This window comes from Channa argus, chromosome 6 (assembly GCF_033026475.1).
Source record: "Channa argus isolate prfri chromosome 6, Channa argus male v1.0, whole genome shotgun sequence".
NCBI lineage: Eukaryota > Metazoa > Chordata > Actinopteri > Anabantiformes > Channidae > Channa > Channa argus.
Genome location: NC_090202.1, coordinates 29,356,250 through 29,382,197, shown reverse-complemented (window position 1 = coordinate 29,382,197; position 25,948 = coordinate 29,356,250). Strand labels below are relative to the sequence as shown.

General features: G+C 40.3%; 1 protein-coding gene and 2 non-coding genes across 6 annotated transcripts; all 3 read right to left on the bottom strand.

Moving 5' to 3' along the window:
- Positions 1-278: 278 nt before the first annotated feature.
- atg16l1 (ATG16 autophagy related 16-like 1 (S. cerevisiae)) lies at positions 279-25,395 on the bottom strand. 4 transcript variants are annotated; one of them, XM_067506220.1, is made up of 21 exons: positions 25,233-25,395; positions 24,117-24,228; positions 19,667-19,760; positions 19,313-19,418; positions 13,131-13,204; positions 12,973-13,042; positions 11,819-12,000; positions 11,670-11,735; positions 11,507-11,593; positions 10,990-11,049; positions 10,060-10,101; positions 8,057-8,162; positions 7,284-7,389; positions 5,979-6,049; positions 5,132-5,203; positions 2,517-2,637; positions 2,143-2,248; positions 1,835-1,984; positions 1,471-1,518; positions 1,283-1,384; positions 279-1,133 (listed from the first exon to the last, which is right to left on the bottom strand). In XM_067506220.1, the coding sequence occupies exons 1-21, from the start codon at positions 25,233-25,235 to the stop codon at positions 1,040-1,042; spliced, it is 1,872 nt and encodes a 623-aa protein (XP_067362321.1). In that variant the 5' UTR covers positions 25,236-25,395; the 3' UTR covers positions 279-1,039. The 4 variants fall into 4 exon arrangements, with proteins under 4 accessions (XP_067362321.1, XP_067362322.1, XP_067362323.1 ...); XM_067506221.1 differs by lacking the exon at positions 25,233-25,395 and adding an exon at positions 25,042-25,192; XM_067506222.1 differs by lacking the exon at positions 10,060-10,101.
- On the bottom strand, positions 3,232-3,492 carry LOC137129596 (small Cajal body-specific RNA 6). The gene has a single exon (XR_010914754.1). It is a non-coding gene; the product is annotated as a small Cajal body-specific RNA 6 (non-coding RNA).
- Positions 12,550-12,815, bottom strand: LOC137129595 (small Cajal body-specific RNA 6). Its single transcript, XR_010914753.1, has one exon. It is a non-coding gene; the product is annotated as a small Cajal body-specific RNA 6 (non-coding RNA).
- Positions 25,396-25,948: the final 553 nt, after the last annotated feature.

Here is a 25,948-nt window from a genome sequence, read left to right as displayed (position 1 = left end):
TGAAGATCTAAACCTCTCCACAGGAAATTACAATGCAGATCTCTGAAAAATGCTGCCTACTGTAGCTTACAAATAAAATCTAACGTTCTGGACGTGTACTTATGTGGGTTGCAATGACATTTAAACAGTGAAGAATGTGTGTCTTCTGACTTCTTACTGGAGTTTTAATCTGAGATTGAACAGTTGACTGTCCACTGTATAAAACAATTACCCACAGTTTAAAGTTTTTTTTATGTTAATGTTTTTCACAGGACAAAGAAGCAGAAATGAGACAAAAATAAATTCTTCAGGGGTGTATACACTTGTTTTATTACTTTAACAGTCTCATGGCTCCTGATGTTTATCAACACCTTTAGGTTGTGACAACCTGCAGCCTTTGAATCACTGAATAAATGTGGATTTGAACAATTCTTACTCAGTGAATATCTCAGGCTTATTTCAAAAGTTAATTGATCCAAAGTGCTGCAGGGTTTTAATTATTCAGGAGACTTAGACAGACAACACTCAAACAGCATCAGTGACTCGGTACCTACTGCATGAAGGTACTCATGCTCTGCTATTCTGAGCTCCAACAGCTGGAGAAGTCTGACGTCTGCTGGAAATCTTAACATTCACACAAAACAGGCATTTTAGTGAACACACCTGATGCTGCTGCTTTCACCAGTACTCAGAATCTGCAGAAACCAGAGCAGCTGTTAGTGTGACCATATTTCAGCCCCGTTGAGTGGTGTAAAGAGTCTGTTTTCCTTCATCATCAACACATCATTAAACATCAGCAAACTGAAGGGGCAGGTTTGGTTTACTGTCAGAATTCAAACACTGAAGAACATTAAAACAGATAAAAGGTAAACACGTGATTCAAGCCGTTTTTCTGTTCATCGTGAAGGCGACTTAGAGAGCAGCAGCTCTTGTTTCAGTCCTGTCCTCTGTCAGCTGGTCAGTTTTACAACATGAACCACATAAGGAAGAGCTCCCAGCATTTCATTGCCTCTCACTGGTCAGAGTCTCTGTCTCCATCAGTATTCAGCTGGGACACCCTTCACATGTCAGACCACAGGATGGCCTTGCTGCCCTTCTCCACACTGGCCACATATGCTCCTGAAGGGGACCAGGACACAGAGTTGATGGCAGAGCTGCAACAGACATTAGAGCAACATCAGGTTAGAGAAGATATCGATGATGGAGATGCGCTGCTTTTGCAGAGTTCTCATTGTCTGACTAAGTAGACACTCGTCTAATCTGCTCAACTAGCTGAAAGTTCTGGGATAGGTGCTGTTCTTACTGGTGGTTTCGGTCCAGAGTCCGGTCCACTTTCCCCGTTAAGACATTCCAGATATACAGAGCTCCATCAGCTGATCCTCCGGCCACATAGCTGCCATCAGGACTGAAAACACATCAAATACAGTTCTGAGAAACACTTTCACTAACAAAGGGAGAAAGTCTGTGTTCAAATGTGTGTTTTGAACCAACCTGAAGGTGACTCTGGTCCAGTCAGCTCCACACTTAAAGCCCTGGGCACTGAACACACACACAGAGTTAGTAGCCTACATCACATCACAGAACAGGCAGTGATGAGGACCAATTACTGTGTCACCTCATGTCACCTTTGTTTGGGATAAGTGTATGCATGTAGCGCTGTATGTTTGCCACTTGCATCGGAGGAAGTGAAAGAGAAGTTACAAATCGTACGGGAAATACTATTAATACTGTGGTATTATTCTTAATACTCAGTCACTAAACTGAACAGCCAATCAGAATGGTTTGACATGCTGAATAGGCTAAAAAGCCATTGAAATTGACACGCCAATCAAAAAAAAGGTCAGGACCAACACACCTGAACGTGTGTCTGACAGCGTTGGCGCGCAGGTCGATGATCTTAATTAGGTCGTCTCTGGAGCAGGTGAGCAGCTCAGTTCGGTCATGGTTTAGATCCAGAGACGTCACTCTGCCCAGCAGCTCTAGCTCCTGCACTATACTCTCCGCTCTGACACAAAAATATTACAACAACACAATCAAAGTCAGGTGTTACTGAAGTTAAAACACAGTGGTTATTTATTCCTAAAACACTTTGATTGCTTTAGCCACTGGTTCTTCTGATTACTACAGACAACTCTACTAGAAATTAAATAAAACCAAAATCACCTGATGTCCCAGAATCGAACTTTCTTATCAAAGTGTCCACTCATGACACACTGCTCTGTACAGACAATGTCGTTACAGCTCGAACCAGCAAACACCGTCTTCATACCTGTACAGGTAACAAAGGAGGTGACGGGTACAGTGTTAAACACCTTAAAAGAGATGACCTCAGCCTGTAAAGGTTTGTATTCAGAAATATTTTTTCACTATAGGGTAAATAACAGATTTTACACTAAATTCTCTACTTTTAGTCTCTTAATGGAAAAATAGTTCGGTTTAACATGAAAATGATTAATTTTTAAATCAGATTTGCTCTGTGCTACTACAGAAACCAAAAAAAATAAACATTAGTCAGAATAAACCGACCAGTCACGTACAGACTTTGCTGCGGAGGTCCCATAGTTTGAGTGTCCGGTCATAGCTTCCAGAGACTATTCGAGCATTGTCCAATAAGAAACGAGCTGCCAACACCTTACCGCTGTGACCTGTTAAAGTGTGCTAGTGGAGACACAAAAGAAATTTATAGAAACCACAATCTGAATTCTGTCATTAAATAAAATTCATTTGCACAGCACATAAACCTTCTGAGGATTGGTCAATTTCAGATAAGGTAGAATAGTGTCATTACGTCACCATCACATCTTCGTGACAATTTCTAACAAGCCTAAATGTACAAGTCACTCACCAGCAGATGATTTAGTGTAAAGTTAGAAAATTTATGAATTTTGAAACTTTGTTAATTTCCCATTGGGATGATTAAATCACCAACAAAGTCTCAATGCAACTGCTGCAACAATTACAAACTATTCCAGACATCCTGCTGCTCTTCAGCATCCCAACAGGTATAAATAAAAAGATCACCAGGGATTAATCATCGGCCCTCTTTTGTTTAATATTTACATGTTTTTACATATTTACTTGTTACATGTCAGGTGGTTACTGACATATTGGTATGTCAATATATATTACCATGCCACAATATTGACTAAATCAGTATTTAAATATTCTATTAGAAAATAAAATCGTATTTAATAATACAGCTCAATAGTTAAGCTGGATCTAATGTGTGAAAAATTTCTCAGCTGTTTTATTGGTCTCAGTAGAAGAGTGAGATCAGTGCTCAGGCCCCACCCCCACCTAAGCTCCAGGCGGATTGGATCTGTTGGACGTTATCAATGAGCCAATAGGATCTCTCTACAGGCTCTTACTGTGATGTCACTTCCTATCTGTCAGCAGCTGCTGGGACCACCACTGCTCCACTTGAGCATGATGGGAGCTAAGAGCAGGAGCTGCTGGGAGCCAAAATGGGAGGTGGGGTCTGAGATTCAGACCTTTTACATCACATCATTGACCAACAGAGATGCATCATTAGGCACTTTGATCATCAATACAGATTACTGAATCTATCATTGATCAAATATGCCGTTTATTCCTCAGGAAAAGCTGATTTAGTTTAAAGCTGCAGTCTAAATAAAAAGACAATGTTTCCCCTAAATTGGAAACAAGCATAGTGGCCCGCCCTACTAAAGAGTCCCCCCCACCATGCCTACACAACAAGCGAAAAAAAATTTGGCAATGTTATGTTCATGACCAATTTGCTACTTTTTAACATCTCGCGGAAGGGTATGAAGGGATCAGAGAGCCATTCTTTACCATTGTGCCTAAATTTTACTGCCTGTCCTACATCCACTCCACTCTTTTTTACTTTAAGAAAGAACCAGCTGTTGCGCAGAGGCAAATGTTGTTGACTTACTAAAGGCCGTATGATTTTTCCGTTGTTGTCCTTAAACACACCATTTAAATGTCCCCTCCTCCCCAGCTCAGTGAGTGAGAGCAGTGGTAGGGACATAGTGAGTAAATGCAGAGAGGGATTGGCATTTGTGAGAACAAATAATTTAATCAGAGAAATCAAATTCTTTTTTCTGATCGTAACACAAACAAAAATGGTCACACCTCCACACAACCCTGCAAGAAGGGCTTTGTATGAACACAACTTAATGTACATTTCACTGATCCTCCATGGCCTCCATGCTCTGCAGGTGTGTGTGCACAACCTGAAACTGGATGCAGAGCAGTGACATTAGGTCTGACAATATGATTTTGTGGTGTTGAACCAAGTCCACTCATAAGCAAAAATAAATTCAATTGATTGTATGTTTGAATCTGACAGACTACACAGGGTAAGTTCCAGTTTGTTGGCCTCAACAGTTTAACAAAAATTCTGCCATAAAGAGAAAGATGGCAAGTAGAATGTTTATTGTGCCATCACATTATACTGGTTTCAAATCATTTTTTGATTTCCCCCCAATGTGATTTATATGTTTTTAAATTTGTCTACATATTACATAAACTCAGTTGGTAACATTGACTGTGTGTTCATCCCATGACAAGTTGGTCAGTGTGTATGTGCCATCAGATCAACAGAAACAAACAAACCTCGACAGTCTTGTTGCCATTTGTTTTCTCCTTTTTGAACATGAACCATGGAGGATGGGGTCTGCCTGCTTAATTCTGGAACCAGGTCTAAACTTGTAAAATAGTGCAGTGTAGTGAAGCTCTGCAGCAAACAAATCTCTTACAGAATATTTCCCTTACTTGTTTTCTCTGACACGACAAAATCACTGAACAAAAACCAAACACTTAAACAACTGTGTAGATGCTGCCGTTACAATCACTGCCAACTGACCTAAACCTTTTAGTGTCAAAGCAGCACTGGCAACATATAATTGGTCTTCTCTGCAGCAGTGTATCCTGTGACTTCAGGGTAACATTCAGAACATCAGGATTTGTTGACCCACTAAGGAGCAGAATGAGTGAGGATGGGGTAAATGACAATACGTGGTGAATTCTACAACCCAGCACAATGTCCACAGTTTAATTTGATCCTTCATTATAAAGTTTGGAAATTCCAGTAGTTGTTTACTGCTACAAGTTCAGTTAAATCCATCCAGCTACACAGAGATGAACTATTAGAGCATAATGAACAGCTTACCCTCAGTCTATAGTCGTCCACAGTCCAGATCCGACTGGCAAAATCATTGGAGGCAGCAAGCAGGTATGAGCCCTGAAAACAGTTACACAACAGCATTAACCCTGCAGGTACAGTTGGGTGCAAAATCTGCATCTCCTTATTTAGAAATGTCCTAAAACTCCCCCATCAACTGTTTAATATACATTTATGCAGTACAAATGTCCCTTCATCAGCCCAACTGTAAAGCCTGTTTAAAAAATGAACATTGGGCAATGTTAGAAAGATTTAGCCTTGGACATTGTCCAGAGTGGGACAAGTGTCTACACATGTGAAAATCTGCTCAACTTCAATGTGTAATCAGCATGCGATGGAGGCACAACATGGTATTAAACTTAAGCTACATTTACACATAGTCGTTTGGCAGAAGAAGTGTCCTTGAGCAAGACACTAAACCCCAACTTAGTTGCTCCCAGTGAGTGATGGCCAGCTGCATAGCAGAACATTGTTGTGTGTGTGCTTGTAAGTGCAAATGGGTAAATAAGAAGCAGTGTAATGCGCTTTGAGTACTAATAAGTAGATAAATGCTATATAGGTGCAGACCATTTACCATTTAAGACAGAGCAGTGTGCTGCATGCACAAGCTCACAAACAACATATGGACATTGCAGTCTCTCACTGACAGTTTCACTTACACATACGCTCACTCCAAAAAAAAGTCAGGATAATGTAAGACGTGACTGTTTGTATTGGTTTAAAGATCTAATAATTGTCTCTTAAGCCCCTTTCAAAGACTAATTTGTCTATAATGTATTGTTACACAGGATGAACCAGTGAAATCATGCTGCAGGACATCGGTGCGCAGACTTACGGCACTGTCGAAGTCGATGCTGGTGATTCCTGCATTACTCCCAGTCAGAGCGCCTTTAGGTTCACAGCGACCTAAGCATTAACCATCAGAGGTTAAATCAGCAGCTGAGACATGTGCATCATTTCAAACCAATGTTTCATTTTTAGGTTTCAGCTTAGGTCAAATCTAAAAACACTATAGACAGACGGTAGCAGTCAGTGTCAGTAGAGGCTGTTAAGGTACTTAAGATACATGTACAGCTCAAGAGACATCAATAAGACCCAAATTCCTCTTAGACTGCTTATTCCCTATATATTTCTTTGAGCTAATGTTAACAATTGCTTCGTCTAAACTATCAACATGTCTCTTAGAACCTATTCTGACTAAAATGCCGGAAGATATTTATAGTATAGATATGGAGTTCCATTTTTGATCATCCTGTCTTAGCACGATGCTTAAAAACTAGTCCATGAATTTATACTACTGGAATAAACTACTATTAGTATGTCCCAGTAACTGCTTAGAAAGCCTCAAAACAATCCAAGTGTCACTGACTAAAATTAGTAACAGATATATTTCTACTTCATTAGCATCTCTCAATTGGCTTTCCATAAAATCTAAAATAGAATTTAATTTACATACCAAGCTTGTAATGGTTAAGCTCCATTACATCAGAAAGTACCGTATTATCCCAATAGACCCCTTCAATTTCAGAATGGAGGCCTACTTGTTGTTCCTGGATTTTCCAAAAGTAGAATGGGTGACAGAGCCTTTAGCTATCAAGACACCCTCTCTACTACCAGGCCTAAAACTATACTTTTTGATAAAGCTTATAGCTGCTCACTGACTCCCCAGTGCACTGAACTGCTCTCTTTATGCATTTATATGTCAACTCATATGACATTAACTTTGTGTCTTCTCTGTCTCTCTCTCTGCAGATGTCCCCAGCTTTGGAGCTGTGATCCCATCACTTTCCACTCACTCCAACCAGTCAAGGAAGATGGCTGCCCACCTGAAGCCAGGTTCTGCTGGAGGTTTATTCTGTTAAAGGGTGTTTTTTTCTCTCCAACAACACCTAGGGCTTGCTCATAATTATAGTCTTGACTTTATTATGTAAAGCACCTTGCAATGACTTGGGTGTGAATCGACACTAGTTGAATTGTAAAATATAATTCTCACTACCTCTTTTTGAACTGTTTTTATTAAATATATTTAAATACTATATATTAAATAAGAAATATATTTAAATAAACTGAATGCTGAAATTAAACTGTGGTACCCAGACTTCTGAGTGTTCCTTAGTATTTAAACCCAGGTTTTCCTCACCTGTAATGACCTCCCACAGCTTCACCCTGCGGTCCATCCCACCTGTGGCCAGGAGACGGGAGCCAGGGCTGAACTTAACAGCATTTACTTCGCCATCGTGGGCTTCCTGAACAGACACAGATGTTACAGAGATCAATTTTTCGAAATGTTCCTAATCAGTTTGTTGATCTCAGGTTGAAAAAGTCAGCGCTCTCTTCCCTTCCTCTTCACCGTGGCGCTCCAGGTTGATTGGTTCTGTTGGTTCTCTGAGCCAATACAATCTCTGTACAGACTCAATGATCTCACATCCTGGCAGCTGCTGCCAGGATGTGAGATCGCTGTACCCCTACGCATTATGGTGACACAGCCGGACCTTATGGGAGCCAGAGTCCAGCAGGAGATTGTGGGTAATCAGACCTTTTACGGTTCAGTGTCTGGTCTGATAGGTGCATTGAGTTAAATGTGGATTAAATCTGCAGCTGCAGATCTTACAGTTTTACTTTTATGGCCTGCACTGAAAGTTTTGATCAATTTATCGATCTGATTTGAAACAAAGTTTAACTCTCTGTCTTACCCCTGATGCTGTTTATTACAAAAGAAAGACTTATCATGCTTTTCAGTTTTTAAAACTAAAGACATACAACAAAAATGAGTAAAGAAAAAGGGAGCAGAGCTAGCTTAAGCTGCAGACCCCGTGTGAACAACCTATACTACAGGACATGTGATCGTTCTGAGTTGGTTTTCTAGTCAGACCATCACACATGTGGTAATGGTGAAGAAGCTGAAATACTTACAAAGACGTGCAAAGCTGTGGTTGGGACTCGAACCTCTGCACCAACTCCTGATGGAGGCTCAGAAGCTTCAGGGGAAGTGCTGAATGAGTTGGTGGATCGACGTTTGCTGAGAGACAGAACAACAATGCATGGTAAGATTTAGTCTGATAGACAGGAAGAGAGATGGTACAGTCTCAGTCACAGAAGGTTAATTCATGCTCTGCAGACAGAGAGCTACGATCTGTCTGGGTTAACATCAGCTGTCAGGTGTGTGTGTTGGGGTTTTACATTACTACCACAAGCTTTGATCACTGATGACAGATTAACAAGTGTTAGTGTCAGGTTTGATAGTAACAGTAGAATAATGATGACAGGTGTGATAACGTAAAAATGTTCTCTGGACTCTGGTCCAAGTCAGTCTTCACGCCGTGATTAAAATCAAGTGCAAACATTTAACTGGGTCTGGGTTCACCTGCAATTGTGGGAGAAACTAATCTAACAGTAGCTGACAAATTCACAACATTTGACTTAAAACATTTATATAGTTTTGGAGGAAAGGTGTGTCTCAGTGGAACACGTGAATCTAATCAAACTATATCTAGTAATTACAGGTTTACTTAGGTTACTCAGGCTTAGTACTTTGTGTGCTCACACTCTGACCAACTGATCTGCCAGACCACACTTCATTCTGCTCAGAGCTCTATGATGGCGACAACCTGCTGTCAGCCAATCACAGAACAATTTAATGACAAAGCCATATGTACAGACACCGTCAGAGAATCTGATTACAGCTGATTGCAGTGCTGTAACACAGTGCAACAGGACAACTGCTGTGAAGACATTATGTGAGTGGTCTCTATTAGTAAGCACAGAAATGTTTGGTTAAGACTCTGTCCCCAGTCAGGCTCCTTTCTCCACTAATCCAGCTAATATCTACAAACATGACAAGAACCATTTGGAACACGTGGCGTACACATGTCTCACCTGAGCAAGCGATTCTGCTTCCACTGAGAATGTGTGGAAGACAGATGAGGAGACCCAGAAAAGAAACAACTGTTCATTATTTCTGTTAATGTGTACAAAATACTTCAAGTCAAGTTGTTGCACGATTGTAAAGCTTCTGCTGCAGCCACATGTTTGGTTACAAAACAGTGTCTTCACAAAGTTCAGTTTGTGTTATGGCTGGTTTCTGTTTTACTTTTCTACCTCTGGACCTCTGTGCCTCCAACTGTGCTGCTTTAACAAGACAGGCCTGCTGTTCTATCGCTAGCCAAACAGATGGTGGCAGTAGTGATCAATTGTGACTAAAAACAGTCACAATTGATGTCTGCTCAATATAAACACTGTGCAGAACAGAACCAGACATTTTATACCGCATTTGGTGTTCTGAGGCTAGCTTTGTTGTCAGTCCTACACACATGCTCAGTAGAAGGAGAAACTACCGTTTCCCCATCTACTGGTATTTATATTGAATGGAGCTAAATGCTAAAACAGCCTGGGAAGGAGTTTTATTGGTGAGGGGTATTTTAAAACATACTGATTATTATAGACATAGTCTGGGTCTTCACCTTTGAACTAACTGATATGTTTTTCACTAATAGTATAGAGATGAGAAAACCTCGACAAATCGTATGAAGAAGCACTAGGTGACAGTGAAGAGGAAAATCTACTTTCAGCAGAAACCGGATCAGAACTATCTGCCTTACCCGGGTCCCTGCCTTACCCCCATCTTAGCATTATACCACTGAAGGAATCTATAGTCCCTTTACCCTTGATGTTCTAAGTCACTTTGTATGCTCACTGTTCATTTCATGTTGTAAGTAAATTACTGCAAGCCTAAAACATCCCTCAACATTATGTAAAAATCTATGAATCCACATTGTGAGTCAAGGTTGTAGCAAAGCTCTGTTTGAGTCAGAACCAAAAAAGGAATTGTTCATGATTTTAGCTGGATTTAAGGTGGATGTGGCCTCAGAGACCTGTCAATCAAATGTTCACAGGCGTGAACACACAGGCTCCTTCACCTGGAATGTTGGTGGAGTCCTGGCTGAGCACAGTCTGACAAGCTGCAGACAGATAGGTAGATAAAACAGGTGATCAATCACAACATGAATTGTCGAGACTAGGGCTGCACATTATATCGATTAACCACTATCATCGCGATTTGCACATTGACATTAGTCACAATACAGGACGTGATGGCAAGAGTTCTCATTTTCAATCAGTAAACTACAGAAGTATGCCTGGTTTCGTCTCTAGGAGTGCTCGTTTTTGCAACACTAAGTTCCCTATTCAGGAAGTTTGTCCCCTGTTAACACTGTGTCCCCATTTCTTTCCCAATCATTTGTGTAATGCTAGAATCGAAACAAATGTTAGAGTTTGCTAATGCTAGTAAAAAGCATTATAGCATTTTAAATGTTGAGTTTCTCACATTGTTGCATTACAGATTGGAAGTAACTTCACAGCACCTGTATCCACACTGCATGCTTCAGTGTTCCTTAATGTGTCACATTTTTAAAACGAAGGCGGCACGGCAGTGGCTCAGTTGATAGAGTGGACGTCCACCGACCACAAGGTCAGAAGTTCACACCCGTGCTTCCCGACCACATGTCAAAGGCATTTTACATTTAAGAGAGTGAATCAAGAGGAGACTGAAAAGGGAAAGAAAAAAGGCAACAAAAAGCATTTCTATGCAGAGGCACTAACTTACAAAGTGTGCTATAATGATTTCTTCCCCCTACATGGAGCCATTTAATCATCGGGTGGAATGCTTTCATACCGATCGATCGATCGATCGATCGATAGATAGATAGATAGATATAGCGCCGAGGGAAAAAAACACTGCAATATCATTTTCTCCCCAATTTGTGCAGCCCTAGTCCAGACCTACATAGACCAGGACAGACTCAGGACAGGCAGATGGATACTGAGCAGAAAATCTTTTGTCTACACACCCAAATATGTTGGAGATGGAGTCAAGCAGACCACCAGGAGGAGGCTGAGAGATTTTCTTACTGCACAAACATTAACACAAAGGATAGTCAGAAAATGAGAATGACAAGTCTTCAAATCCGTCAAGATATTCAGTCTCAAAAACCTGACACCACAGAATGCAAGACTTTTTTCTGATAAACGAACATATTTTGACAATAAATTAATGAATGTGCTAAAAATATTCTATTTTAACACAATTCAATCTATAAAATAAATCAGTTTCTCTGTAAATCAGAATTTCAGACGTCACACATTGGATATAGAGATTATGTCTCAGCATTTCCATCAAAAAATAAAGCAATGTTCTGATGATCAACTGACCTTCACTATTTCAGGTGTACAACATCATCATCATCTATTATTTTTATGCCAACTCTGGTCAGTGTAAATTAAAGATCATAAAGGAAGACTAATTACAGTTTGTCTCTCCTCTCCCCATTTTCCCTGCAAATGACACATAACAGCCTTAGTACCCACCTGGGAGTTCTGCTGAGTGGTCTGTTTGGGGATGTATCTTCTCCGCCTTTCCCTCCTTCCTCAGCCAGAACTTCAATGTCATCATCCCTGAGAGTAAAACGTGAGTTCTGAGATTTAGACTTTAATAAATCGGCTGTACAGAAAAAGCCTTAAAGCTACTGACGGGTCAATTGGTAGAGGCTCCTTGGCAGCATCTGCCAGGTCCTTCTGCAGCTTGGCCTGCCGCCGTCTGAAACACACATCAGTCAAAGGGTTAACTAGGTACAGAACCAGAGAACAATCCACCACACATCCCTTCCTCTGGGTGTCTACCTGCTGTCCTTCTCATTCTCAGCATTTAACTTGTTTGCCTCCTGAGCTTTCTCTGCCATCCAGCGAGACACCAGCTCCTGGTTATCCTCAGTGGTTTTCCTGAGCTTCTCCTCCAGAGCAGAGAAGGTAATCTGCAGGGCATCATACTCATCCTTCAGGGTCTGGTTGGCTCTCTCCAAATCCTGTGGGGGAAACAGAAGATCAGCAGTGTCTGTGTAAAGGATGATCGCTGATTTGTTTTTAATACATTATAAATGTTAGAAAATTATTGCTGAAAACGTGACATGCCTTAACTACGTACTACTGCACTGTATGGTTAGACCATTAAACAGATTATAATTTCTGTGGTCAGGATTTCTTAGGTAGGGCTGCAAGCATGGTTTGATGATAAAAAACATTCTTGTATGGCCTGTGGTTTTGTAGCAGGGTAAAGCACATCAAGTACAAACAGATAGAAAAGCGCTATATAAGTGCAGACCATTTACTATATGGACAAAACAATGTAACAATGACATATGTACCCAATGAAGCCTCATCCTACACTAACAGCATTTCAGAGCAGAGAATACTGCACACTGTAGTTTTATGATTTTCAAAACATAATTTTAGACTTTAATCATTCAAAATTTGGTGAGTTAAGTGATTAACTTGTTTGTTAATTCAGGATGTTTATTTCTTCTGTAAACACACTTGTAAACACATCTATTTTTCCACCCTGAGCAAATGTTGAAGGTCTCAGGTTGAAAACTTCAGATCAGCTCCCTCCTCTTCCTCACCCTGACGCTCCATACTGAATGGTTCTGTTGGATGTGAATCACTGAGTCAAACCATCTCTGTAAAGACTCAATGTGATGCCACTTCCTGTGTGTCAGCAGCCACTGAGACCATCACTGCACCACTAGAGCATGATGGGGGCAGGGTTTAGGGGCTGCCGGGAGCCAGAGGGCAGCAGAAGAGGATTGTGGTTAATCAGACCTTTTACTGTTCATCACTGACCTTCATCCCATCATCACTGGCTATTGCCAGATGTTAAAATTTTAACTTTCACTGCCATGTTAAAAGTTTTGTTTCTTCAGCTGTGTTAGACTGTATCTGCTAATCATTAGCCTCATCATCCTTCATGTGTGTGACTGCTTTAGGTAAAGTGTTCCTACCTGTAGGTAGCTTCTCAGCTCTCGACAGTCTCCCTCTAGACTGACAATCTGCTGCTGGTACTCCAGCATCCTGAAAACACAGAGATGATCATTTACCTGTGTATGATCACCTGTCTCAGGTAGGAACATTACATGAAACCACTTAAATGGGAACTGACTTGGCCTCATTGCTCTGGATTTCTTTGTCCTTCTGCTGGATCTGGTTGTTCAGCTCGATCACACACTGGGCCAGCTGCAGCAGAAAAACACAAACACACTTCGTCACTTTCCAGGACTTGAATCCTCTCTTCCCCACCTTTCCCGAAGTCAGGAACCTGAAAAGCAGCCTAAATAAAAAAACCCAGAGCAATGCTGTTGATTAGATGATGATTGTCAATTTAGTCTGAAAATAACCAGGGTTTCCTTCTAAAGTAAAAAAATAAAAATAAAGAAAGGAAACAAAACCCATTAAGTAAAATCTTGACACATTAAAAACACAATTTCCTAACACCTAGCGTTACTTCTCTTAAAGCTTCACCTGATTGCACCTTACCACAAATTAGGTCTGTTAATGCGCAAGCAAACATTAAATCATGGCTCTCATCACAGCTCTGCCGGTGTTTAGTTTGTATTTTTGATCATTCTAATGGACTTGACTGATTAAATTCAATTCAACTTTATTTTATTTATATAGCGCCAATTCACAACAAAGTCATCTCAGGGCACTTTACAGAATAAAGTCAAGATTATAAAGATATATAAAGAGAACCCAACAATTCCCCCTGGAGCAAGCCATAGGCAACAGTGGAGAGGAAAAACTCCCTTTAACGGAAGAAACCTCCAGCAGAACCAGGCTCAGGGTGGACGGCCATCTGCCTCGACCGGTTGGGGTGAGTGGAAAGGGGAGAGAGAAAAGAACAGAGCAACAAAAAGCAACAACAAAACATCGGGCAGATTGGTAGGACCAGTAGCTGCACGCTGGAAGACACACAGCTTCAAAGCCGGGGGACACCTGCAGAAAGGGACAGAGAGAGGGGGACAGAGGAGGATAAAGACAACTACGGGAGAGAGCACACAGAGTTAATGACATACAGTGGTGAGAATTGCGGGGTGAGAGGAGAGGAGAGATGGTCAAGAGGAGGAAAGGAGCTCAGTGCATTGGGGGGTGGGTCCCCCAGCAGTCTAAGCCTATGGCAGCATAACTATAACTAACTATATGCTTTATTAAAGAGGAAGGTTTTAAGCTTAGACTTAAAAGTAGAGAGGGTGTCTGCTTCCCGAATCTGAACTGGGAGCTGGTTCCACAAGAGAGGAGCTTGATAGCTAAAGGCTCTACCTCCCATTCTACTTTTGGAAATTCTGGGAACCACAAGTAGGCCTGCATTCTGAGAGCGAAGTGGTCTACTGGGATGATATGGTGCTATGAGGTCTTCTATATATGATGGAGCCTGACCATTCAGAGCTTTATATGTAAGAAGCAGGGTTTTAAATTCTATTCTAAATTTAATGGGAAGCCAATGGAGAGAAGCTAGTGAAGGTGAAATATGATCTCTCTTGCTAGTTCCAGTCAGCACTCTTGCTGCAGCATTTTGGATTAATTGCAGGCTCTTTAGGGAGTTACTGGGGCATCCTGAAAGTAGGGAATTACAGTAGTCCAACCTAGAAGTAACAAATGCATGGACCAGTTTTTCGGCATCACTTTGAGACAGTATGCTCCTAATTTTGGCAATGTTCCGTAGGTGGAAGAAGGCTGTTCTAGAGATTTGTTTTATATGTGACTTAAAGGACAGATCCTGATCAAAAATAACTCCAAGGTTCCTTGCAGTAGTACTGGAGGCCAGACTTATGCCATCTAGGGTAACAATATGGTTGGACATCATATCTCTGATATTTTTGGGCCCAAATACTATGACTTCAGTTTTGTCTGAGTTTAAAAGTAAAAAATTGTGGGACATCCAGGCCTTGATGTCTTGTAGGCATGCTTGAAGCTTTATTAACTGATTATTTTCATCTGGTTCCATAGATAAATATAGCTGGGTATCATCAGCATAACAGTGGAAATTTATGGAGTGTTTTCTAATAATGTTGCCTAAAGGAGACATATATAAAGTAAAAAGTATTGGTCCTAACACAGAGCCTTGTGGAACTCCATAGCTAACCTTTGTGTGCATGGAGGATTCATCATTAACATGAACAAATTGAAATCTATCAGACAGATAGGATTTAAACCAACCTAGTGCAGTTCCTGTAATTCCAATTTCATGTTCCAGTCTCTGTAATAAAATGTTATGATCAATGGTATCAAATGCGGCACTAAGATCTAACAGAACAAGTATAGAGATGAGTCCATTATCTGAGGCCATGAGAAGATCGTTGGTGACTTTTACCAGTGCAGTTTCTGTACTATGATGAACTCTAAATCCTGACTGAAACTCTTCATACAAATTATTCCTATGAAGGTGATCACATAATTGTTTTGCGACTACTTTTTCAATTATTTTAGAAATAAAGGGGAGATTAGATATTGGTCTGTAATTGGCTAAAACACCTGGGTCAAGACAGGGTTTTTTAAGTAATGGTTTAATTACAGCTACCTTATAGGCCTGTGGTACATAGCCTGTTTCTAAAGATAGATTGATGATATCTAATATGAACGTATCTATTAAGGGTAAAGCTTCCTTGAGCAGCTTAGTTGGAATAGGGTCTAGCAGACAGGTTGTTGGTTTAGATGAGGTAATAATTGAAGTTAGCTCAGAGAGATCTATGGGTAAAAAGCAGTCTAACAGGGATTGGGGCCTTATCCATGATTCTAGCACTGCTGTACATGAAGATCTATCTGTAATTTTTGGGGGGAGGATCTGGTGAATACTTTCTCTAATAGCTACAATTTTATTCATAAAGAAGGTCATGAAGTCATTGCTGCTCAAAGTTAAGGGAATAGTAGGCTCAACAGAACTATGGCTCTTAGTCAGCCTGGCTACAGTGCTGAACAGAAACCGGGGGTTGTTCTTGTTTTCTTCTATTAATGATGAATAATATGCTGTTCTGGCATCACTGAGAGCTTTTTTGTACGTTTTTAAACTATTTTTCCAGGCTAAATGAGATTCTTCTAACTTTCTGGAACGCCACTTCCTTTCTAACTTTCGTGTTTCCTGTTTTAAGTTGCGTGTTTGTGAACTATACCATGGAGATCGCCTCTGCTGATTTACTGCCTTCTTTTTTAGAGGGGCAACACTATCGAGTATTGTACGTAGTGAGGCTGCAGAATTGTCAACAAGATAATCTACTTGTGCAGGAGTAACATTAAGGAGACTACTTCCCATTGTATTAACATATGGTGAAGCAAATGATGAAGAAATAATTTCTTTAAATTTGTTGACAGCTTTTTCACTTAAGCATCTGCTATAGTGGAATTTTTCCCTAACTGCTATATAGTCCGTTAGTGTAAATTCAAATGTTATTAAAAAATGGTCAGACAGAAGAGAGTTGTGAGGACATATTGTTAAATTATCCGTTTCAATTCCATACGTAAGGACAAGGTCTAACGTGTGACTAAAACAGTGAGTGGGTTTATTTACATTTTGGGAAAAACCAATTGAATCTAATAATGAATTAAACGCAGTGCTCAGGCAGTTACTGTCAGCATCTACATGAATGTTAAAGTCACCCACTATAATGACTTTATCTGTACTAAGCACTAAATCAGCTAGAAAATCAGAAAATTCAATCAAAAACTCTGAATAAGGGACTGGAGGACGGTGCACGATAACAAATAATAGTGGTTTTTGAGTTTTCCAGTTTGGGTGTGAAAGGCTAAGAGTAAGGCTCTCAAATGAGTTATAACTATGTTTAGGTCTAGGGTTTATTGATAAGCTACAATGGAAGATTGCTGCAACTCCTCCACCTCGGCCTGTGCTTCTAGGAACATGATAATTAATATGACTTGGGGGGGTTGACTCATTTAGACTGACATATTCTTCCTGCTGCAACCAAGTTTCAGTGAGACAAAATAAATCGAATTGATGATCGCTTATTAAGTCATTTACTAACAGAGATTTAGAAGAGAGAGATCTGATATTTAATAATCCACATTTAATAGTTTTGGGGTTTTGTTCTGTAAGAGGAGTAGTCTTAACTTTTATTAGGTTATTATGATTAACTCCTCTTGTTGTCATATTTACTTTATGTAATTTAGGTCGGGGAACAGACACAGTCTCTATAGGTATGTGGGAGTTGTGGGGGGGTGACGGTTGTAAGGACACTGCAGAGAGGCGTGTAGGACTGGATCTGGATCTCTGCATCCTAGGCTCAACTCTGGACTGTCATACTTTTGGTTGTTTAATAAAACCAGCCATATTTCTGGATAAGAAAGCTGCACCATCTAAAGTAGGATGGATGCCATCTCTCCTAATCAGCCTATGTTTTCCCCAAAAACGTTTCCAATTGTCTATGTAGCCCACATCGTTTGCTGGACACCACCTAGACAGCCAGCGGTTGAATGACGACATGCGGGTGTACATGTCGTCACTGGTCAGATTTGGCAGGGGACCAGAGAAAATTACGGAGTCCGACATTGTTTTTGCAAAGTTACACACCGATTCAACATTCATTTTAGTGACCTCCGATTTACGTAATCGGGCGTCATAAACTCCCACGTGAATAATAATATTACTGTATTTACGTTTATCCTTAGCCAGGAGTTTCAAATATGATTCAACGTCGCCCGCTCTGGCCCCAGGAAGACATTTGACTACGGCCGCTGGAGTCTCTAACTTCACGTTTCTGACTATGGAGCTGCCAATTACCAGAGTTGGTTTCTCAGCGGGTGTGTCGCTGAGTGGGGAAAATCGATTAGAAACATGAACCGACTGGTGGTGAACCTCGGGCGTCTGTTTAGCATTAGATCTCTTACGAACCGTCACCCAGCCGGACTGGCTTCCCGGCTGCTCGGGAACTGCCGGGGGACAGCTAGCAGGGGCTACGCTAGGTCGGCCCGCACCAGCTACCAGGGCCTGACTAGCGGAGTTGTTTTCCATGGTGCGGAGCCGTGCTTCCAATTCCGTGAGCCTCGCCTCCAAAGCTGCAAAAACCTTACACTTGTTACATATACCATTATCACTAAAGGAGGCAGAGGAAAAACTGAACATGAGACACACCGAGCAAGTGAGAGAAGGAGAGACAGAGGGAGACAGAGAAGCCATTGCTAATGTTTAACTGCTAAGCTAGCGAAGCTAATATAAGTGAAATGTGGAATTTGTATACTTTAGCTGGTTATGTTTTGCAAAAGCAGGTGCTTGTGCAATACAAGCGTATGTTACGACTAAGTATTAATTCTTGTGTGAAGAAATCACTTATTTAAGTAAAAATAACAGCTACAATTAATCAGTAAACAGTCTTTCGGTAGAAACCCAAGAGTGTGCAGAAATGCTTCTGCTTCTTCTGTTAGCAAAGCCTGACATAAGTCTAAACTTTAAGCTAGTGGCTTCTAGTTTTTAAACCAGTCACTGTTGCAAGTTAATGTCCGCAGGTTCAACCACTAACATTAATTTAACTTAAATCAGTAAAGTTTTATCCTGAACAGGGGCTTCAGATTAATTAATGCCGTACAGTCTTTGCATGTAGCATTTACAATGTCTTCCATGAATGCTTGTTTATGTTACTTTCATCTACATCTAAAAAAAACATAACTGTGACCACAGTAAACACAAATGACAAATAAAACCCAAACTATATTGATGCCAATTTAGATTTTTGGATTTTAGGCTTTACAAGTTTTTCAGGACAAGTTGAAACTTGGTGTGAAGATCCTGCCTTGAATGCGCTAAAGAAATATGTCTTAACTTTACTATTTTAAACTCCTCTAGTGTAACGTCAGCAGTTTTTACAGGAAATTCCACTGTTGAGAAATCTCATCTGTCTTCCAACTCCTTCGTTAGCTTTTCTCCATTATGTTCCCGTACAATTTTGGATAAATTCACCACTTTGATCTCAGAATGCACATCTACTTGTGGTTCCTAGAATAGTCAAAAGTAGAATGGGCAGCAGAGACTTTTGTTATGAAGCCCCTCTCCTGTGGATCCAGCCCCTAGCTCAGATTCAGGAGGCAAACACCCTCTACATGTTTAAGACTACGCTTAAAACTTTCCTTTTTGAGAAAGTTTAGAGTTCAAGCTGCTCAGTGACCCATCACAACAGTTAAAATGCTTAAGGTCAAATATGAATCACAACTGCTCGAGCTTCTCACCTTCTGTTTTATTAACTAACCCCCTGAGGGCAAACTGTACAGACTGATGGACTACCTGTGTTTGATCAGGACAAGCGTGTTGAGGACATCACTTCCTGTGCATGTCAGGTAACTGACCTCTCCACGTTTCTTGTGCAGCTCCGTCAGCTCCTCCTGATGTTTGATTCTCATCTGAGACATTTCCTGCTGCAGACCGTCACTACGACTTGAGTCAGAGCCCAGGCTAAAATACAGGGCAGGTGGTAGAGGGGATACATTAGGAGGACAGGGCAGGTGACTGTCTGCTGTGTATTTTACAATTCTAAAAACGGACCAACAACAAAACTAATGACAGTGCTCCACTATTAGAGAGTTAAAGACCACCATCAATGAAGAGTCAAGAAAAACTGGGCAGCCCAGGAAGACTGGTTACCAGTTGTTTTACAAACTCCTGAGAAGAGTATAAACTATTAGACACATCGAGGGGCTCACCTAGTCTCATGTCCTCTCTGTACATCATATTTCTCAGACTGATACCGCTCAGAAAGGACAGCCTGCAGGTCAGACTTCTCCAGCAAACGATGATCTAAAGCACAGAAAGAGACTGATCATTACGTTGCAGTTCCTACTGGGTAAAAACTGAAACGGAAAGAGACATCGACAGAGAACTGCAGAGCAAAAAAGGTGGGATAAAGTGTTGTACCACTTTATGCAAGCAGTTTTTAAATAAAGTACAAAAGTATCAAAAGTTAAAAATAACATTGTATCTGTATTTTTTGTTGATTGAGAGGAAGAAATACTATTACTGTTCACAACTTATGATAAAAGAGAATAATGTGAACAGAAAAAATAAATGTAGATATAAATGTGTATCTGACACACTGATGATCTGTTGTCTGACTTTACAACTTTCGTTTTAACAAAATTATTACAGATACTGAAGGGCCTGATTTACAAATATTAAGTTTTGCCGCAAAAAACTTTGACACAAGGTCAATGACAGTTTAGCTAGATTGTGATAATGCATACTACGATACGTACAGGAAGACTGCTTTCGCACTTTTATTGCGTTTTAATTAAACGATGACTATGAATTTAAAGAGATTTAACATGAAAAGAAATACATATTACTTAAAACACTGCAGACCTTTCTTTGTTACAGATAACAGTAAATAGACAGTTCCTTACTTGACACACCAACAGATACAGATGTCAGGTTAAAATGGTATGTTTTACAGGCCCAAGATTTCAGCCAACTTGTATAAATGTTAACATCTTTTACTTTATGGAGTTTTTGATTTTGGTGGATTTAACACAGATCATGTTTTGAAAAGCTGCTGAGGTTTTGTCATAAGTTGTGCTTCTACAGGGTTCTATATTTTTTTTCTTAATAAAAAACTATACTGTGTCACTTAAATGTTAAAGATGGAAAAATTGAAATAAGAAATCATCCTAATACAAAGTCTCACTCACCCAAACGCACCGTGTGTGGAATTACAAAGTATAGTTCCTCATCAGCAAAACAGTTGCCTCTTTCACCCATATCTTTCATTCAAAAGTTGATTTAGCTACTTGACATTTACTTTCAGCAAATTTCTGTCTCTGTCACCTGACATTTTGGGGTTAATGGACTTGAGGAATTATACTTCATCAACATATGTAAACATCGACACAGACCTACACAGAGAAGAGAATCATGGGTAAACATAGGCTGCAGAGGCTCATAGAATGTGACTGCAAGGGGACACAAGCCAGTGTCTTCTTGTGCCACTCCCAAGTCTGGATAAATGCAGAGGGTTGTGTCAGGAAGGGCATCCGACATAAAACACATGCCAAAATAAAAATGCGAATCATGACTTTCAAACCGAAAATGACTTCCATACCGGATCAGTCGGGCCCGGGTTTACAACAACCGCCACCGGTGCCATTGACCTACAGGATACCGGTGGAAATTGGACTACTGTTGGTCGAAAAACGAGAGAAGGAAGGTGTGTTCATAGGCAGAGAATGAAGAGAAAAGCTATGAATGTAGGACTGACAGTATGGACTGTCAGTAGCACTATGCCAGGGAAGGCAAGAGAGTTGGTTGACATGATGCAGAGAAGGAAAGTGGATATACTGTGTGTCCAGGAGACCAGGTGGAAAGGTAGCAAGGCTAGAAGCTTAGGAGCAGGGTTCAAGTTGTTTTACCATGGGTCAGATAGGAAGAAAAATGAAATAGGAGTTATCCTAAAAGAGGAGTTTTTGAGGAATGTTCTAGATGTGAAAATAGTATCAGACAGGTTGATGAGTCTGAAGCTGGAAATTGAAGGCGTGATGTTCAATGTTGTTAGTGGTATAGGATGTGAGTTAGAAGAGATGGAGAAATTCTGGAGTGAGTTGGATAAAGTGATTCAGAGCATCCCCAGAGGTGAGAGAGTGGTCATTGGTGCAGATTTCAATGGACATGTAGATGAAGGGAACAGAGGTGATGAAAATATGATGGGCAGATGTGGTCTTCAGGACAGGAATACAGGACAGATGGTGGTAGACTTTGCAAAGAGGATGGATATGGCTGTAGTGAACACCTTCTTCCAGAAGAGGCAAGAACATAGGGTGACCTATAGAGCGGAGGTAGAAGCACTCAGGTGGACTACATCTTATGTAGATGTTGTAATCTGAAACAGATCAGCTACTGCAAAGTATTGGCAAGGGAGAATGTAGCCAGAGAACACAGGATGGTGGTGTATAAAATGACTCTGGTGGTAGGGAAGATGAAGAGGACAAAGGCAGAGCAGAGAACGAAGTGATAGAAGTTGAAAAAGGAAGAATGTTGTGTAGTTTTCAGGGAGGAGCTGAGACAGACTCTGGGTGGTCAGGAAGTGCTCCCAGATGACTGGACCACTACAGCTAAAGGGAAGATGGGAAGGATGTGCAGGAGGTTGAGTGATTAAAGATAAGGATGGAAATGTATTGACAGGTGCCAGGAGTGTGATAGGAAGATGGAAGGAGTACTTTGAAGAGTTGATGAATGAGTAAAATGAAAGGGAACGAATAGTAGAAGAGGTGACTGGTGTGGAGCAGGAAGTAGAAAAGATTAGTAAGAGTAAAGTGAGGAGGACGTTGAAGAGAATGAAGAGTGGAAAGGCAGTTGGTCCCGATGACATACCTGTGGAGGTATGGAAGTGGACTATGATGTTTGCAGATCACATTGTGATTTGTAGTGAGAGCAGGGAACAGGTGGAGGAAAATCTAGAGAGATGGAGGTCTGCTCTGGAAAACAGAGGAATGAAGCTTAGCCGCAGTAAGACATAATACGTGCGTCAATGACAGGGACCCATGTGGAACGGTGAGGTTACAGGAAGCAGAGGTGAAGAAGGTGCAGGACTTCAAGCAACGGTTCAGAGCAGTGGAGAGTGTGGAAAAGAGGTGAAGAGGAGAGTGCAATAAGGTTGGAACGGGTGGAGAAAAGTGTTGTGTGATAAAAGAGTATCAGCGAGAATGAAAGGAAAGGTGTTTAAGACGGTGGTGAGACTAGCTTAGTTGTTTGGCTTAGAGACAGTGGCACTAAAGAAAAGACAGGAGGGAGAGCTGGAGGTAGCAGAGTTTAAGATGTTGAGGTTCTCTTTGGGAGTGACAAGGATGGACAGGATCAGTAACGAGTACATCAGAGGGACAGCTCATGTTAGATGTTTTGAGGTGGTTTGGACATGTTCAGAGAAGAGACTGTGAATATATTTGTAGAAGGATGCTGAGGTTGGAGCTGCCAGGCAGGAGGTCTAGAGGAAGACGAAAGAGGAGATTTATGGATGTAGTGAGAGAGGACAAGAAGTTAGTTGGTGTGAGAGAAGAGGATGCAGAGGATAGAGTTAGATGAAGGCACATGATTCGCTGTGGCGACCCTGAAAGGGAACAGCCGAAAGGAAAATAAAAAGATAGGCTGCAGAGGCTCACAGAAGCCCTGACTTGCACACCTCCCAAATCAATGTATTGTGTGGAGATGGGCGTCTTAGAGATCAAAACAGGGCAGGAACTACATAAGTAAAAGTAGAAGAAACGTAACCATTCATACCCTTTTACATATTCACACTGATTTTATATAGTCTTTATATATTCCATTGATGTCAAATCATCACAATAACTTCACATACTTTCTCTTGTTATTGTAATGTGCTCTCTACTACAGTGAAATTCAGTTCAGACAACATCCTGCCAATAACCATGGGGGTCTGGAAAAAGTTAATCTTGTCCTAACCATTATGTCACTGAAATCATCATCAAGCATTTAGACAGTGTTGTGAAACATTTACATGGAGAACGCAAGCATTTAATTTCCATTTTTGTATTGTTTCTATATTTTTCTTTTAAATTAACTTTTCTTAAACTGCATTTGCATTGACATATGTCTATCAAAAGAAGTACAATTTTGCCTTTATTCTTCTAAGAATTAGACAAAACGAAACTACAGTAAAAATGCAGCAGCATTAGTGGATTTGATTTTATCTACTGATTTTAAAATCCCATTAACCCAAGATTTCTAAATTTACAGTAAAGTAGTGGTTTTGGCTTAATTTCTCTATATTTCAGAACAACGTTTAGGGCTAAAATCGAACTCACCAGCAGCTTCAGACTGTGATGCTTTCAGAAAACTAATTAAGATCTAACACGTTTGCAGTTTTCAGACGCTGATTTTACTAGTTACCCAAAGTGGGTATTAGTGTTAAAAAAAACATTTTTTTTCTAGAAAAGATGTTGTGACATACTGTAAACTCTTTTTTTAAATATTACTTGTTTGTCACAGACTTGTGATGAATCATGGGCAACAATATGACTAAATTTTCATTCTACATGGCCAAACCTTATGTATCTCGTCCATTGTGACACAAACATCAATAAGTGTGGGGGCAGATAAGTTCAGAATCAGACACAAAACCTGACATAGACATGAAGGTCTTAAACTCACACTGGTGGATGATCTCCTCAAAGGACTGTCTCTGGACTCTGTCTCTGACCTTCAGCTGCTCTGAGATGTGTCTCTTCCAGGTGCAGTCCCTCCGCCACTCTGCCATCACCGCCTGACAACAGCCACGCCAACACAAACACAGCTAAGTTAGCAATGACATTAATGTGGTAGGTAAAACAGCAGAATAAATGTCTGAAATAGATTAATTACAGACTGTTCGTTACCCATTTTTCTGCTTTTACCTGCGGGTAAAATTTATTTTATATTAACAGACATTAATTTACAGACATTAATATAACTTTAGTGTCAATAGCTGATGTCCTCTGTATGAATAGTAAAAAAAAAAAATCAAATTTGATTTAGTTTAAGACTAGTCTCTGCATAGGATTTTAGACCAAAATGTTATTTAGATTTTTGCTTGCCTTGTACCTCACTTGTAAGTCGCTTTGGATAAAAGCGTCTGCTAAATGACTAAATGTAAATGTATTTGGTTGACATAAATTCTCTATTTTTTTTAACGTGAAGATTTGTTGGTTTTTGGAGGGTTTATCAGACAAATTTATCTACAACTATGAGAAGTGAAAATAAGCATTTCTCACTACTTCCTTACATTGACCATACTCTTAAATACCAGTAAAAACCACCTGAACGTTTAAAGATAGAGAAAACGCAGTTTGTAGTCCAACATCCTCAATCTGACAGCGAGACATAGAATAACACTTTACTGAAAAACGTCGCTTTTAAGTTTTGTGATAAATAGCTCACGTGTAATTCAGCAGCTATTAAACTTAAAGTTCAAGTTACAAAATACACAATTAGTTAGCATTTCCTTTAGCACCCGCTGCTAAAGAAAACGAGAAACAGGGAAGCACCGGGTTAACAGGCTAACAAAGACGGTCTTTTAATAATTATCATTAATTAAAACCTTAAGACTTTAGTCACTTGTTCGCTCCCTCTTGCGTCTGTGTTCCGGTTCGTGTTCGGTGTTAACGGAGCTGTTTTAACCCCAGCTCCCAGTACATTAACACCCGTGACTTGACATGTTAGCGTGCTAACTCAGTCGTTAGCTGCGCAACTCCGCGGCGCTTTTAACAAGACTAAAAAATTTACTCACACCATTCAACTATATCTCGGACTCTGGCCCGTTTCCTTCTTCGTTCACGTAGCTGCGACTGTATCGGGATTTATGGTATTAGAACGGTTACGCTTGTCTCGTTAACCGACATCTGCTTCTTCTAACTCACTTTGACCCAACGCCATTTTGGCTCTGATGATTTGCTTCCGGAAAGGTCGCAGGAAATAAACTCGGGTTAAATACGAGGCGGAATTTTTTCCCATTTTTGTAAAAATTTTACTAACGTTATCACCAGTGTGAGTTTTGCACTGTCGACAAATACAAATAATATCTTAAATAATACTGTAACAACTCACCTTAGGCCAGGTAACATACTTTTTCTAATGTGTCTTCACATTATACTATTTACAACCGTTATTTTTGAGCAATATTCAATTGTTTCCTTTTTCCAAGTTTCTGTCTCATCATAAAAATATATTATTGTTTTTTGTTGTTGTTAAAGACCTCTTATTGTTGATGGTATTAAAAACCTTTCTATTTGATTTTTTTTATGATGTAGGGACATAGTGTGAATGGTTGTCTGTCTGTGCATGTCTTTTTGTGTTGGCTCTGAGATAGACTGAGGTGTACCGTGCCTCTCGTTGGGACAGGAATCCAAACCAATAAATACATTTTGAATGAATGAAATTCTTTGCATGAAATTACTACAAAGAAAATGAGTGCGACTACATACAAAACGAAGAAGACCCCACAGATA